The sequence below is a fragment of the Mycteria americana genome, chromosome 2, assembly GCF_035582795.1.
Source record: "Mycteria americana isolate JAX WOST 10 ecotype Jacksonville Zoo and Gardens chromosome 2, USCA_MyAme_1.0, whole genome shotgun sequence".
In the NCBI taxonomy this organism is placed as follows: domain Eukaryota; kingdom Metazoa; phylum Chordata; class Aves; order Ciconiiformes; family Ciconiidae; genus Mycteria; species Mycteria americana.
The window spans coordinates 39335953-39352451 of NC_134366.1; the positions used below are offsets into that span (position 1 = coordinate 39335953).

Consider the following 16499-nt stretch of genomic DNA (forward strand, 5'->3'; position numbering starts at 1 on the left):
AGTCTGATTGTAGTTGTGGTCTGGCAAGTCTTTGACTAGTTTGTGTAGGTTTAAAATGAGGTTTAAAATGCTGCATTGTCTGCTCCTGGCTGAGTAAATCCTTCATTAATGCCTTCTATATTAAGTATGTCTGTCCCCTCCACTGGGGCTGAAGTGCGATACTTTACAAACAGCTGAGAGTCTTTCTAAGGCATTCCTTCAGGGGCACTTCTCGTCGATCGGCCTTTGCAAGGGCATGGCTGTGGCCTGGCTCCTTCTTCCCATGCTGGCTAGATTAACTCTGTCTTTCAGTTGAAGTCCCGAGAGAGCAAAAATGAAAGCAGAAGATGGCCGTGATTCACGTCAGCCTGCTAAGACATGAGTCTTTTGTTACTGCTTTCTTCAACCAAGAGAATAAGATTCTTTTCTGCTTGAAATTATAAAGTATTTAGAGATGTGCCTTTTGTTTTAGTAGCAGAAAAGGCATTCTCGGCGGGACTGAGGCTGTCACTGCAGATTAAAAGAGCCCTGGGGAACAACCGATTAACAGAAAGAAAACGAATGCAAAGCCCCTGTGTCTCTGTATTGAGCTCATACAGGGGAATACAACTTTGCTCGGCAGTTGTCGGTAGAGGATCGCCTTTGAAACTAACATTTTATCAAAGCACCATAGCGGAGGGTTATAATAGTAATGGGAAATTTCTGCATTTTTGTTTTTACTTTGTTCTGAATTGCGAGAAAAGTAAAATGCTCAACTTTTCATGACTGAGCACTGAGGAAGCAGGATAAAAGGCCGAAAAAGATTTGAGTTAGATTTACTGAAACTGTTCCAACTATTTTTAATGTTTTATTAACTGTTTTTAACAAAGTGTTGCAAACTGGAAACAGAAAATTGCTTTTTAAAATATTTCAAACTTAAATGTTTCCACAGTTTAAAAAACTGGAATCTGGGTCTTAGTCAGAACTTCCCTGTGCAAAGTTCCTGGTCTGATGAGTTACATATTCTGCAACAAAAAATATTTCCCTGAAAAATCCCCCCTGAAGTTCAAACATACAGACTGAAGTGCTGTTCTACTCTTCAGATTAGCAAAGTAAAAAATGATGGTACTTTATGAAGCAAATGATTCCCTCTTTTTTATCATAACCTCTGGTCTAACTCTGTGGTGCGCTGAATGGCTTCAGGTCTGAATTGGCAGCAGTGGATGATGTGCAGCACATTGTCAGTTCGAGCCCTTCCGGTGTACGCTGGTGCTGCCATCAGCATTGCTGAGACAGTAAAACTCAGAGCACGTTTGATGGGAGCTGTTACATCTCTTGTCTCATCAGCGTCATGGTTTTCTGTGCTCCTATCCGCTGGCAGCAGCTGTGCAAATCCAGGGGTTTGCTCCAGAAGTCTCCCAGATAGAGCTGGTTTGTACAGCTGTGCCTGATGGGATAATTTGAACGTTACTCTGTGTGGTTAGATGCAAGGAGAAAAAGGTTCAGCTTAGTTCTTCAGGCAAAACTACAAATAGACAGTGACGTCTCCCATGGATGCTTATCTGCATTTGGGACTAAAACCATCCTCAGGTCCGAGCCTGGTTCAGGCGCTGGGGTTGGGGCAGCAGCTGCAGTGGGGCACTGTTGGGTGGTGGGTCCCAGCCCCAGCTCAGGCTGCGTGAAGGAGTGCATCTCTGCTGTTCCCAGTCACTCAAGGAAAGAAGAAATTGCTTCAGTGACAGAAGATGCTGGGGGCTTTCTTGGCCTTGGTAACGCCCATGTGTCGTACTCCCAGTTGTCTCTCAGAAGACAGAAGGTGCTCAATACCTTCCTTTCTTCCTTTCAGGGAAAAAAACCCACCTTGAAGGAGCTTTTTGTTCTTTGTGGAACGGTTTCGTCTTCACATGGCAGCATTCCTGCATGTCTAGTGCCTGTCAGTTGTTTAACAGGAAGGGTGAAATAAAGCAGTTTAGAAAAATCATTTCTGGTCCTTTTGGCAATGTCTAGTAACTTTGAGGGTGTCTGGTAATGTAAGAGGTGGTAGTAGCTACGTGGCCACATTGATGAGTGTCTTCAATGAGACATTCCTAAAAGCAGTAACGTCACTTAAATGTAACAATCACTAAACACAGTGGATCAAAATGAACATCAGCATGTGCCTGTCTGAGTTTTATTTTTTAAAAAAAGTTTGCTGCATTTTACAAATTTTGCCAAACTGTTAGTATTCCTTATAAAATTGTACTTCTGTTATGCTATTCCCCGTATACCCTAACAGGCTCATGAGTATGAATTACCTCCTACAGAAGCCCCAGGATCATAGGCAGGCTTGTATTATATCACTTTTACAGCTGGAAAACCGTAGGCACAGAAAGATTAATTATTTTGGCCTTGTCTGTGTGGTCAACAGTGTTGCAACAAGCAGAATTCAGAAATCCTGCTCTGACTGCTGTTGACATAATATATATCTGTGACACTATGTATACTGTATACTGTGCCTTATGTATACTGGTAACCTTTTTCATGGAGGTTAACACTTTGGAAAGATCTTACTAGTACTTCCATTTCAGAACTTTCATTCTATGATTTTTGTATGGTTTGGCTAGGAATGTCATCTGTCGCAAAGCAAAAATTTCTGCTCTGCAGAAAAACGTGATGGCACCAAGTACCACATGTATACAGAGGCCAAATTCCCCTGTTCCAAACAGTAATCAGGTAATGTACTTAAGATAATATGTAAATTCAGATAAATACTAGCTAGGTAAACTGCAGAAAATGCTTCAGCTGGGCAAGGTCGCTGTATACACAGTCCATTGAAGGTATTCATAGTTCCCCAGAGAGTTCATCCTGGAGTACTGCAATGGCTGCCATTCTTTGGTGTCCAGTGATCAGAAAGGGGGGAATTCAGCATAATTTCATAGATCTGGAGCTGAATTCAAGGCAAAAAAGTGACTACAAAGCTAACTACTTCCAGAATTAAAGTTTTGTGCTATTTAGTTCCATTGACTTAAGTGGGACTATGAGATATGGATGAAATCCTTTACCTACAAAACGTCTTAGAAGGATTGGTCCTGATGGTGAAACTCATTTATTCTGTTTTGCGTTTCCCCAGCCATTTCTTATGAATGCCTCATCACAAGCGAAACAAAATAAATAAGCTGTAAACCAAGTTACTGCAGTTGAACTATGGGCATAGATAGAGGTAGGGTACAGTGTCAGTCTTGCTTTTTGAGTACTTTAAAAGTGCTGCTGATGGTAGGATGGTATCTATACAGATTAGCTAAATAGCTGTAAAAGAGTATAAATATTAGAGTGATGGCAACTACGTATTTTAAAAGAAATGTTTTTCGTTCTGCAAAATACAAACTTCTTCCTTTCTGTGGACAGAGTCAACTGCACTTTCAGTTCATGCTGGTGGTAGCCCCACGGGTCCCGTGAATTAAATCCCAGGCTGGGTAGTGATGTCATTCCGCCAGTTCTTTTTTAATCTCTTTTTTGTGCTGAGGGCAGCCATCTGTCCCCCTCCAAACAATGGCGGAAGCAGCTGTGCATGGTGTGCCATCAGGAACAAAAGCCACTGCTTCGTACCAGAGGGCAGCGGGCTGCAGGTCGCAGGGAGTTATAAGGATATCAGGGTCAAATGACACCTGATGCCACGCTGTACGGAAAAATGAAACTAGGATTATGCGGCCTTTATGTGTTCATTCATTAGCAGAGAAGTGGGGTCAGTCTTTGTCTGAGTTTTTCTCTAATGGCCATGGGAATGCATATGTGTTTTCAAGGGGAGCCACACCACTACTTAACCTGCAGAGTAAAGGAGTAACAAAACCAGCTTCAAGCAGCGGGCAAAGCAAACATGACACAAAACAATTATTTCGAAGGGAAAATAAAACAACTTGCATACATTCTGGTACTTTATACAGGTTCAAAGTGTGTGATCTCAAGTGGTTTGCGTATCCTATAACATGCCCTTATAAAAGCGCAGTGAACCATGCTTTTCATGTGCAGCCTGCAGCACACAGTAGTTCCCTTGCTTCTCTGTGGGAAAAGGGAAGGTGAGCGAGGGCCGAGTGCTGCTCAGAAGCCGCATTCAGGAGAAGAGGAAGTTGGTTACGCATTCAGCTGCTTTTTCTGCAGGGTGAGCTGGAAGGAACTTGAGGAAGGTACATACTCTATAGGATGAAATTGCCCATTCCTGCAGGCAGCTTTCTACTTTTCAACAAGTGGTGCTAGTCCTATCCCAACTATTCTCTTTCTGTGCTGCGTCCATAAGGAGAACAGAAGGTGATACAGGTTTAAGCTATAGGAACCTTTATTATATACCAAGGGGGAACGTAATATATGGGGTAAAGTTCATGTGTATAATGAAATAAATAAGTGATCACAGCTGAGTGCAGAGCCTCCTGTCTTTTCTTTAACCCCACATCACTTTTGTCTGCACGGATTCCTGCTCTGTTTCTAAACAAACACACATTTCGGAGCCATTAGTCAGATACAGCAGGGGTCATACAGCCTTACCATCTCTTTTGGGATGACAGTCCAGGATTTGACCCTGTCTCTCATGAACAGGGTGACATTCCTTGAAGCTTGATGGGAAAGAAGCACATATTTCACAAACGGGTAAGCTGTAAACACCATATGCTCACACCTGAGGGGAACACATCCTTGGACACGGAGGCATTCGTGGATATACAGCTGAGCTCAGACAAGCCGTAAGACAGCCATGGCTGGCCCAGCACCAAAACCAGTGATCCCCTCCATGCCACAGTTCTACTTATGCACGTGGAAAATGGTTCCCTATTGCCCTCTTTTTTTTTTTGCCATGCGATTCATAAAGGATACTGAAATAGAAGTTCACAGTCATAAAGCACAGCATTTTTATAAAACTAGCATTTCTCCTTTTTTTTTTTTTTTTTGTAAAGTGCAATGGCTCAGGCTTGTTAAAAAGTATTCTTTGAATCTGAAAATGTGTTGTGTTCTTATTTGCTAATTGCCTACTTTGTGTCCTAAATGGCAGGAATAATTCCTTTCACCTTAGATTGTCTACCTAGTTTATGCGTTTTTACAGGCAGAAGTCACAAGACGCTGCAGTAAAAGGGGACAGAAATACTACTAATGATGGAAAACACATGACTACATTTCTAGGTCCTTGTATTGTGTCACTGGAAGGTGTCGTGACTGCTGAGCAGCAGTGTAACTTGGTCGTGCTGTTTATAAGTTTGAGACTGAAGCGTTAGAGTTCCTTCACACCACCCAGAAGCTGCCAAAACTAGAGAAAAATTGTGATTGCTGCTGGATGCTGATATGGGCACTATCCTCCCTGCAAATTGCTTATCATCCCCATCTCCCTGTGAGCGCTAAACGAACAGAGCGCCACACCATTGAGAATCCACTCCTGAAATGTTACTGTCCAGGAACAATTTTATAGATTGCCAGTTTTTTAGACAAGATGATCGCTGGTTCATGAATCACTGGTTCACAAATTATTTGTTCTCTTTTACTTACATAAATCTGTTCTTTAACCCACATTAAAGTGTCTTGTTTTAAGCTGTCTTGAGCTCGGGCAAAACTTGCAGCGCTGCTGTTGGTTCCCAAGACTGCCACAGCATACTTTACATTCTGGCAGCTCTCCCAGCATCGCTTTACAGCCCCTCCAGAGATCAGCTGGCTCTGCCGAGCGGTTAGTGGCTCCGAACATAAATGCCATTGCTGTCTGACTCTGTGGTTTCTGGGAAACTTTCCTGAAGCCTGTTTTCCTCCACGTTTTGTCATAATCCCGGGAGGGGCAGATTTTTGCTTCTCTATATGAACAGAAGTTCTGACTGTGGTCCATAAGATTCAGCCTAGAGCGTATGCTGCAAGGCTGAGTTGGTCTCACTCTGAGACAGTTCTACTCCCACTAGCATATAGTATCAGAACTCAAAGTGAGAAACAGAAGAACTTTCTGTATTTTATTTTTTGTATTGTATTTATTTTTTTTGTGGTAAGTTTTGCTGTGTATGGAGCAGATAGCCAGTTACTGTATTGCTTTGAGATAACACCTGCCTCTAGGGTGTAGTAGTGTTTGAGACACAGAAATGAGAATTATCCCAAAAGTGCGGAGGTAGGTGTTTGTGTACTGTCCTATGTATGTGTTTGGGGGTGTGATGAGGTACACGGTCAAACATCCAGGCCTTACACCCACCAGCTGTACAACACAGTAGCTGTATAGCACTGGGATTTATTATCAAGCTCATTCATTTGATGTCCTGACATTAAACAGACTTAATGCAGTCTCACAAAACATGGTCCTCGATTTAACCCTGTGATTGAGCATGGCACCCAACCAGCTCCTTCAATGCACAAGCAGTTATGGTTAATGACAACCCCAGACGAGCGAGCCAAAAGGGCCCCGAGGGCAGGACTGCCGCACTTACGGTGCCTCTAGCCACTTTCCCATCCCTTCAAGGGCACTGCGCCGTGCTCACAGGCATCACCTTTCTCAGAGGGGACATTCCTTCCTTCCTCTTGCTCTCCCCAGACTGGGAAGTAAGCACATTAACTTCTCTACTTCATTGTGATAGCTCAGCGGGTTTGGCTCTAGTTCAAGCTCTGCAGCCTCCTTGCAGGGCAATGACGGTTTTAATCAATGGCAAGCTGACTTCCCTAAACAAAGTGCTGTTTCTTTGGAAAGCAAGAGCTTCATAGAGAAAACGTAAAAAGATGAACGGGTCATAGACATGTAGAGCTTACGTGGTGCTGAGCGAGCATCCACTGGGGGTGCGGATAAAAACTGTAATGTTTAGGATATTTTTTTAAATCTCTGTCTCTTGACTAATAGTCCCATATCTTGCAGAAAGCATGAGTCACTTCCTTAATTCAGAGAAGCCATTGTATATCATATTAAGTTCATTACGTTGCTAGGCTATTTCCTCTGTGGGTGAAATGTCAAAATACTGAATACCTACATAGTCAGCATCAGAAATTTGTATTAATTACAGACTGATTCCTCTATAGTTATACTTCTTGAAAAAGTTCATCCAGTGAGCCCAGATAAACCTATAAAGGTACATGCAACTGTGTAACAAATGATACAGTAAACTGGATATTCCATGTTTCCAGTCTTAGCCAGGTCTAAAGTATGGGAAGTATTGATAACCAAAACAAAGTACAGTTATTATTCTATAATTACTTACAGATAAGGTTGAGGCTGATAGAATAAATTATTCCGTATTTAATTTATTCTAAAATTGAATAGATAATAGAAAAATAGAAATAGAAAAGAGTTGAGAGAGAGATTAATCTTACCTAATTTTGAATATCTTAAAGTAAGCTATCTGTTTCTACCTGAGTTATCTAATTTCCTTATATGATCCATAAATGAGCTGCAAAGACCCATTTTAAACTTGGTCTGTCATAGAAGAGGATGAATTACTGTCTGGAAGTTTCTGTTTTTCTCCTTTGATTGTTAAGAGAGACCAGATTATGGTTCTAGATTAGACATCTGCCATCCATCCATCCATCCATCCATCCATCCATCCATTCTATCCTTAAATGTCTATTTGTTAGAAAAATACTCTGTTTTGTTGTCAACAGAAACAACATCATTGACAGAATTTTTACAAATATCGGGATAAATATTATGTTTGAATTTTGGTTTGACTACAGACCAGATGTTATCATAGATATGCTTTAATTTATAGGTGTGATAACAGTACTCATTCACTTACTTACATTGCAGTCAGTCAAATTCAGTCAATCACGTGTGTTGTATCCACACAGAGAACAAGAACTAATTCAGAAATAAATTCAGTACAGTTTCCCTCAGAAAGCCCTATTTGCAGATGAAGTGGCTCCTGCCAGCCCCACCGCAGGGGCCCTGGTGCTCCTCTTCCTCCGTGGCGGCAGCAATGGCAGCGGTGTCCGGTCCTGCTCTCAGCTGCCCTGCTTAGCCCTCACGCTCCTCCTCTTCCATCCCTCTGCTACCGTTTGGGTCATGAACATTAAGCACAGAGGAGAGGCTCATGGACTTGGCCAGGAAAATGTCATTAATAACCTTGACAAGTATGGAGATAGATCGGGAAGGATAAAGGAGAGAGTGGGAGGAAAGGAAGTCGAGGCAGTAAGTAGGCTAGACCTGCTGTTACCATGTTAATCTCTACAGGGTTATTCGGGGGAATCACTGAATTAGTTCATCCTATACCTAGATCCTTTCTTTATTTCTGGATGATGCATATTTACTACAGTTTACAAAAATAAGAAGTCAAAATACTATTTCAGACATATTAAATACAATGGCGGACGTGAAATACACAGCTTAACGCATTAAGTGATACAATTGCCTGACAACATAAAAGGTTTTAGTCCGCCCATTATTTTTTTAATTGGAGGTGACTATGTAATTGCATACCACTTGATGTAACCTCCAGTTGTTGTTCCAAAATAGACAATAGTTTATTATATTAATACTCTATAAGAGGCTTACAGCAACTATTATTTTTAATAATAGTCTCGCTAGTGCCTTCCTGATTCTACAGCATTTCACCTTTGGCTGTTGTATTGTTTGGTTCACTACATTGTTTTGAGAAAAATAATCATGATGTGTACAGAAAAATCTGTTTGAGAAGGATTTAGAAAGGGGATCTGAAGTTTAAGGGAGATTATATTTCCATTTGCTGTAGGTAAATTATATCTTTTATCTGCGGGGGGGGGGGGGGGGGGGGGGAGGGCGGATCGAATACCCTGTCAGAAAGAAGCACATTATAAATGACAACTGGTCACTGCGATGCTGATAATCAATTGCATTAGTTTAGGAGAGTTGTAAAGATTAAAATTTTAATAATTTTAACTTCAGAGCATTTACTGCAGGAGTCCTCCGAAATGAGCAGTTCCTTTTGCTCTGAAGTGGGTTATCCTCAAAAGATAGGTGGGATTAGTGGTGATGGAAGTGCACCCAGGCTCTCCAGAATAGGAGCCCAGTGTAGATAATCTGCTGCCATAAACACTTCCAGCATCTTGTTGACAGCTCCTCAGACTCATGATTTGTAGAGGGACTGGTTGTTATTAAAAAAAAGTTGAAACTCTGAGGAGTAAAAAGCAAAACTGTAGATACATCTTAATCCTTTAAAAAAAAAAACCTGCGGTGCTTTTTTTTTTTAATGACGATGATCAGTGTACTGAGCTCCAGCTCACCTGAAAGGTGAGTTTTTGTGCTGGAAACGAGAGACTGTTGGATTTTCAGCGGGCAAGATGGCACCCTTGAGGAGTCCAGACGGGCCTGCGCGCGGGGGAAGCTCTCAGCAATTGCAGCTGGAGCTCTGTTGAACAGAGGAGGATGGCAGCCAATGAATGCTAATTATTTTTGTGTATTTTTGATTCCCCGGGAGCAGGTAGATTGTGTTGCCCTCACAAATAAACCAGAGAACAGCAGCAGCATGGTTTCTGTGCAGTCTGACTCCTTTCCTAACGCCGAGCTTTGTGTTGTGGAGCGTCCCGGCCCTGCTCACCTCTGCAGTCTCTGTTCACCTCATCGACGTCCAGAGCCTTCCCGCCAGAGAGAGGGTTTCTTAGGACAGTGGGTTTTGCAAGATTGGGTTGGCAAGCACCACTCGGCAGGCGTTGTGCTCTGCTTCATGTTCAGTATGTTTTCTGCTTGGAACTTGTTTCCTCCCACTGTTTCAGCAGCACAGAAGCCTTTTAATGGCAGCTGCCGGTGCCGTGGCACGGGCTGGTGGCATTGTGGTATGGCAAAGGCCTTTGGCTGGCTAGCCTCCGCCACCGTTTCCCCTCCCTGCCCTGTGTTTTGCTAAGGGCCAGCTTCTTTGGTGTTGTCTCCTGAGCGCATCATGGGAAGGCTCTGTGGGAGAAAAGCCCAATAGCGACGAGATTCCTGCACCCTGTGTCATCTCCACGGCGTGTTTGCAATTGAGCAAACATAATCTGTCTGGCAGATTATCGAGTATGCCATGCCTGCGAGGGAACAGGCCTCTCTTTGACCTGTGACTGTGTCTGTGTGCGGTGTTAAGTGTATTTAGTTAGCGATCAGTCATGGATTTGTCACAATTCCTCATCACGGAGCAATCTCCCTTTCGCTTGTGGTGTCGTTCAAGGAGACATGCCTGTGCCGCTCCTCTGCCCGCCATGGTTGTGCCGTTTGGCAGGTAGAGCAGCAAGCCAAGGACCTGCCGCTAGATACCCCATCCCTGCCAGCCTGCGTGGGCACAGCAGTGGCCGGGGAAGAGGAGCCATCGCTCCCACAGCATCTCTTCCCGCCACGCTGGAGCTGGCATGGAGGTTCCGGGCGGCATGAGAAGTTCCCCCGCCACTTGCTTCCAGCAAGTCCTGAGCGCTGCCCACATGGCTACAACAGAAATCATGCCACATGTACAAAATTGAAAGCTTTTCATTCTAAAATGTGTTCTTTCCTACCCCCGAGGCCTTTGTTGGCAAACAAGATGCCAGTGTTTGAGGGGAGAGACAATGGCGTGGTTCAACTCGTTCTGCGAAGGCATGCTGGAAATGGCGCAACAGCTGAGTCCGCCCTCTTCCCCCCCTTTCTAATTTTATTATTCTGGTTCAGTGACTTTTTTTTTGCTGTAAATGCCCAATTTGCTCTACAGTACATGTGTTTTACAGAGAGACTAGTAAACTAAAATCATATGTTATGCAGAAATCCCTTGGTCTGAAAACGCAGACAACCCGTATTTGCCTTTCAGCCTTCACTAGCTTACACGTTCAGTGGCAACCAGCAATAATATTTTTAGCTGCTGGCGTTCTCCTCCTTAGCTGCAGGCTAACTTGCTAACTTTATCAAGAGATGCTCTTTAAGTGAGTTGACACCATGTGCAGTAAATTTTGTATTAAGAAAATGGATAAAAGACAGCACTGGGCTTCGCCTGTAGTATCAGTACATTGGAACTGGTTGCTGCTGAGAATTTGTCGTTGCTGCTGTTTGCATTATATTTAGAGAGGGAAGGGGTTGTATATGTGGTCCAGCTCATCTGAGTTTTACAACACCATTTTAAACACCAAACCTGGTAGGGCTTTGCATGATTAAGCTTCTTAAGAGAACGCACTCGCTGTTGGCCTTCTGTACGCATCCTGTGTTTGCAAGGGATCCCATTAAACAACTGTCTAAACAGGGCCCAAGCAAGGCACAAAAAGCAACCTAGGGGATGAATAACATTTCATATATGATAAACAGTAAATACTGATCTGCCTGAGTCATATGAACTCGTTTGGCTGAGTTGTCCTCCTCCAAGTCTGTTAAGTTTGATGCTTCTGTGCGAACACTCAGAGTTTCCATTAAATATAGTACTGTATGTCTGATCCCAGGATGACACTCTGATATTCCAAAAATAGTTTAATAAATAGAAATTCCAAGCTGTATCATCATAAGCCTGTAGCTTGAGTATCAAATCTGCCAAGTTATATAAAAAATATTGGTTATATAATGGGATTTTTATCAGCCTAGTGACATAAATACAAATATTAGAGCATTATTAGGAAACCGACCTCCCTCTGCCTTTGGATCTGTTATGCTGGAAGTCAGAGAGAAAGTAGCTTATGTATACATGGGGATTTAGATGCTGTAGCTTCAGAGGTGTCTAACAACTCAGAGCTAGTTTGGGGGTTTTGTTCCAAATAAATGTAAATATTTAAAATGGTACTGAGGAAAGAAACTGGAGCATGGTAAGAACTTCAAGCTGCTCCAAAGTTTCCTTCGTGATGGCCCAGTCTGAAGCCATTGCAGCTGATGTGGTCAGAGATGTCCCTAAAACCAGTGTGCCTCATCTCTTGAAATACATTGAGAGCTGGGGAGCTATAGTCTGTCTTTATCTGCTGGAAGGCGGATAAAGGTCCTGAGCTAGCAGAAATCAGGACTCACTAGTGGGAGGACATATGGAAGAGCAGCAGGGGTTTCCTCCAGGCAGAGCAATGTTCATACATACATCACAGCCAGTTGTCACCGGTGGTCAGATAACTGCCGAGCCCTGGGGAAAGGCCGGGAGGGCAGCAACTGGTCAGGGAGCAACGGGGTTGTGTGGAAGTCCTCCCTGCTGGGGAGCAGAAGCTTTGGAGTATGGGAGCACGTAAACAGAGGTGCTGTGAGTTACCTGAAAAAGAAAGGAATTAAGTATGCTATACATAGAAGTAAGTGCATCGTTTTATAACCGAGAAGCTGATTTTGCAGGTTGCACAACTTCTTGAAAACCCTAAGTAGGGCACTATCTGAAATTGCACGGCCTGATGTTACTGATGGCTGACCATCTGTCCCCACGGGCTTTCAAATCAGAGCATCACTTTTACTAAGAGCAGGCAGTCTATATGGTGGAGGTTTTAGTAAGTGAATTAGATGAACCTTCTGACTTTTCAGCCTGAGGTAAAAGCAGACTGAAAAAATAAAGACAAGTTCAACTTCACAAGTTAACATAAGCAAATTAAATACTTTAATTTCAGATATTTTCTTGGGTAAGTTGAAGAGGGGCAGACTGTAAAAGGCTGTTGTGGTCTTTAGTGTCTCTAGTTCAAAGAGGCAGTTTACCCAGTGGCGCTGGTAACCCCCCAGTTTGCTCTGTCGTAGCATCTCGAGCATTAGACACACCTTAGAGAATTAAATCTCACAGTGCCCTGCTGAGCAGGTAACTCCTATCCTTCTCTTTTGGGTGGAGAATGGGCATACTCACTAAGGGAGCAGGAGAGGGGAGCTGGAGGGAGGGAAGCTGGTGGGGAGGGGGCACTGAACATGCTTCCCAGGGGATGCTCAGGGTCACACATCTTCTGTGTCCTGGGACGGGGAAATACCCGCCCGTAAAGAAGTGAATCAGGTGCCCAAAGTGACACTGCAAGCTGTAGCACAGACTGGTCAGGCTCCAGATCCCTTCTGTACCTGGGCTTTAAGTAGAAATCACTTCCCTCCCCCAAGCCTATAGATGTATGTAACCAGAGTGAAGGACGACAGCTCTCGCTGCCTTGCAGACCCTATTCTGCGAACAGGGCTGTGCACGTGGGCTTCCTACACCTGCGTGAAGCTCCCCTGCCCTCACTCGAGTGCTGCACGGGGCCCGGGGGCTGCCCACCTGCATCCTCCCAGCCGGGCTTTCAACTTCCCTGACAGTGAGCTAGCTCCGTGCTACCGAGTGCACGCTGGCAAAATGCTCTGGTTTAAAACATGGCATAATAGTGCTATTAATGCTTGGACTGCTGCTGAATTTTTCCCTTTGTACAGGATAAGAAAAAAAAAAAAAGATTTTTAGCCCTGTAAGATTAAACAATCATCATGGTTTTAAGGTCTTAATCTGCTGGCATGCAGACTGCTGGCTGATAAGTCTCCGAGTCAGAGTGTAATTGGATGCAGCATCGGATTCAGTTGTGTGGGCTTTCCTGGGGCTTTTTGTTTGTTTGTTCATTTTTAACATGCTGTGGAGTTGATCTGTCCCTGGAAATGCGTCTGGGCGTGAAGCTGTAACACCGTTCCCCCCCCCCCAGCCCGTATTTCGGCAGCACCGAGCTGGAGACCACCGCTCGGGGAGGTGGGGGGGAAGGTTGCTCAGTGTATGAATTCGGGCTATTGTTCGAGGCACACATCTGCCTTAAGAAATCGCACGGCACAGGCCGTTACTTATTCAGATGCAGAAGCTCCTTCCGTCCCACAAGACGGCCCATTCAAGTCACATGCCAGAGGTCTCGGCAGAATGGGCTGCAGCTGCTTCAAATCTGCTGTCTAACATCAGAAGCAGTTGGACAAACTGTACTGTACTGACTACAGTCAGGCTCCCGGGCGCCGAGGAAGACAGGGAAAAGATTTGGGATCCCAGCGCTATGTTCTCGGAGGATCTGTGGCTGGAAAATGAGAAAAACTGTGCCGTTGTTCACAAGTCGAAGCGAGGAAGGAAGCGCCAAGAGCTCCTGGCTGTGGCCCTGGGGGTGAAGGTGGGAGTCAAGGGGGCACTTTTGTGGCAACCTCTGAAACTCTTTGCCTATTCACAGATCACCTCCTTGGTCAGAAGGGCAGCCTTAACTCAAAACGACAACCACTTCAACTATGAAAAAGCACACAATTTTAAGGTAAGCACAACTTCCTATTATTTTCGGCTAAAAAGTTCTGTTTAGATGCCTCACATTTTATTTTTTGCTGTGATGTGATTTCACGCACCTAGCTCTGAGCAAAGTGTTGAAAAAAGCATTTTTCTTTCTGCTTTAAGTTCCCTTCACTGCATTCTTAATATGCTTTTACATAGGCACTTAGTCCAAATAACGGTTTTGCTACTCACTACGCTACTTGACTGGCATTTTAGCTCTTTTTGCCCAGATTCAGTTTTCTTTTTTGTTCAGAAACAAAGTACCTCATATTGATTGTCTTTATCTTAAAGTGTATCCATTTTTAAATGCGAAAAAGGCCCCTTTTCAAAATCTAGCTATTACCAGAAGCCAGTAGCATTTTACCAGCAAACATTTTGGACCATTTCTGTTTTCAGAAGAAGTTGAGGGAGCTCGGGTGCTCCCTAACAATAAAGCAGAGCACAGCGGTGGTATTGTCTCCTAGCTTTTGTTCCACCACCATATGCTAAGGAAATGCTCTCAGAGTCCCACTGAGCTATAAGATCTGAGCTTGTGTTTACTTGTCTAACTAAACCAAATAGCTGGACAAACACAACGATGTTTAAATGGATCATCTTTTTGCTGTCTTATACATACAAAATCAGATTCTTAGGGGTTTTTTCCCCCAAGTGCTGTGTCTGGCATGCTGCAGCAGGGAAGTGACTCAGCTTTGGAAACGGACCTTCCAGGCAGCTTGTACTAAAATGTTTTGCCAAAAGGACTGTGCTGGTTTCAGAGTATGCCAGCCAGTTACCGTACCTAATGCTGTCAAATTGTGGTTTGATGCTTATCAGGATGGATACGGAGAGAATAAGAGGCAGTAACAAGACAAGAAAGGAATGCATCTCAGCTTTGAAACCTCAGTTTACTTAATGCTCCTTGAGGATGCTGATCTGGGTCACTGTCAGAATTGTTCAACTCATTAGCAGAAAGAGAATTTTCTGATATTCATCTTGGGCCTGTCAAAAAAAGGAGCAGCACTGATTAAAATGATTTCACTGATTTCCTGGTTTAGCAAAAAGCTTCACTTCTTATTTTTCTACATATCCTGCCATGCTCTCCTCTGCAGTGCTTCTGCTGTAGTTGGTAAATCAATAATTTAATATTAGTGAGCAAAGCAAATAATAGCATCCCTTTTCTCATTCCCCCTCCTTGACCCAGTCTACAGAAAAGTCAATGTTTATCTCACTGATCAGCACTGAAGGAAATAGGGGAAATACTCTGTGTTTTCTTGCTTGATTAAACCAGCTTTCATTCTTTCTGAGTTTTGCCCTCATTATCATTTTAATATGAAAACTATTTTAGTTTAACTAGAAAATATTTTCTCATGACTGAGACTTTTTTCCACTTTGACCCATGCATTCTTTCCTCTTCAAAATTCCCCTTGTTTTGGCTTTGATTTATAATTGGACATGTGCCCAGTTAACTTTGCGTTTGCACAATCTAGCTGTTGTACAGTGTCTGTCCCTTTCTGTTTCAAAAGAGTCATAGTTTAACTGGAAAATCACATTATTAAAATATATATGTATTCAAAGGCTTGACAGCAGAAAATTATTGTTTTATCCTAGTAAAGGCAATAAAAAACTTAGGGAAGAAACACTTAAAAAAAAAAAAATTGTCCAGAAAGGCCAGTCAAAAGTGTTACATTTACTTAATGAACAAATATGTTCACTAACCAAATACAGTTAGTTTTCCAAAGGAATAGATTAGAATATGTCTACCTATTGAACAAAAAATGTGGATAGAATGCTTAAAATAGAATATTTAGATTTAAAAGACAGCCAAATTCAAGTCCAATATCTTTAATATATTCCATATTCATAACATAAAAGGGTTACGAAATTATTTAAAAGAGAAATAATGGCTTTATGGGTCTTGGGGCAAAATTCTTAATGGCTTTTGACAGCTCTCAGGCTATGATGATATGGGATTTATCTGAAGGAAAATGCTATTTTGCAGACATTCGAAGAGTTGTCTTCCCCATTTTTAAGTGAATACTGATGTGTATTGTATCATTTATCTCAGTTCATAGGGACAAAGGTTACGTGTCACACTGTCCCTCATAATCTTGTCATAGCCAATTCTTCATGAACACACAGATACTCTTTAGCTCTTTTCCTTTAGCCATGAAGAATCTTAAAAATGAAGGGCACATTTTTAGTGAAGCTGATGAGATTTTCGTAGATCTTACACCAAAGATCTTACCTACTGGAAGAAAGAAGGAATAAAAGGAAGAAATAAACTCAAGGCACAAATTCAGAGCAAGGACAGCTCTTCCTTCATCCTTTCCAAGCTAATACAGAAATTAAAAAGGATCGTTGGAGTTTGGAGCATGAGGGCACCAGGTTATGCCCTTCTGAGCATCCGTGCTTTCTCATTCAGCCTCTCTACCAAATTTCAAGGCACTCAAGGCAAATGAACAAAAAAAGATTTAGTATCCAGACTGATTTGTTAAGCTGGGTTCA

The 16499-nt window shown here is 42.9% G+C and overlaps 1 protein-coding gene across 2 annotated transcripts in view; it reads left to right on the top strand.

Annotated features, from left to right (window-relative positions):
- Window positions 1-16499, top strand: part of CHN2 (chimerin 2) — a 166310-nt gene that overhangs the window by 126935 nt on the left and 22876 nt on the right. For both annotated transcript variants that reach the window (XM_075493091.1, XM_075493092.1), the window contains exon 7: window positions 13924-14001. In XM_075493091.1, the coding sequence (XP_075349206.1) occupies window positions 13924-14001 (78 nt within the window). The remainder of the gene's footprint in view (window positions 1-13923; window positions 14002-16499) is intronic.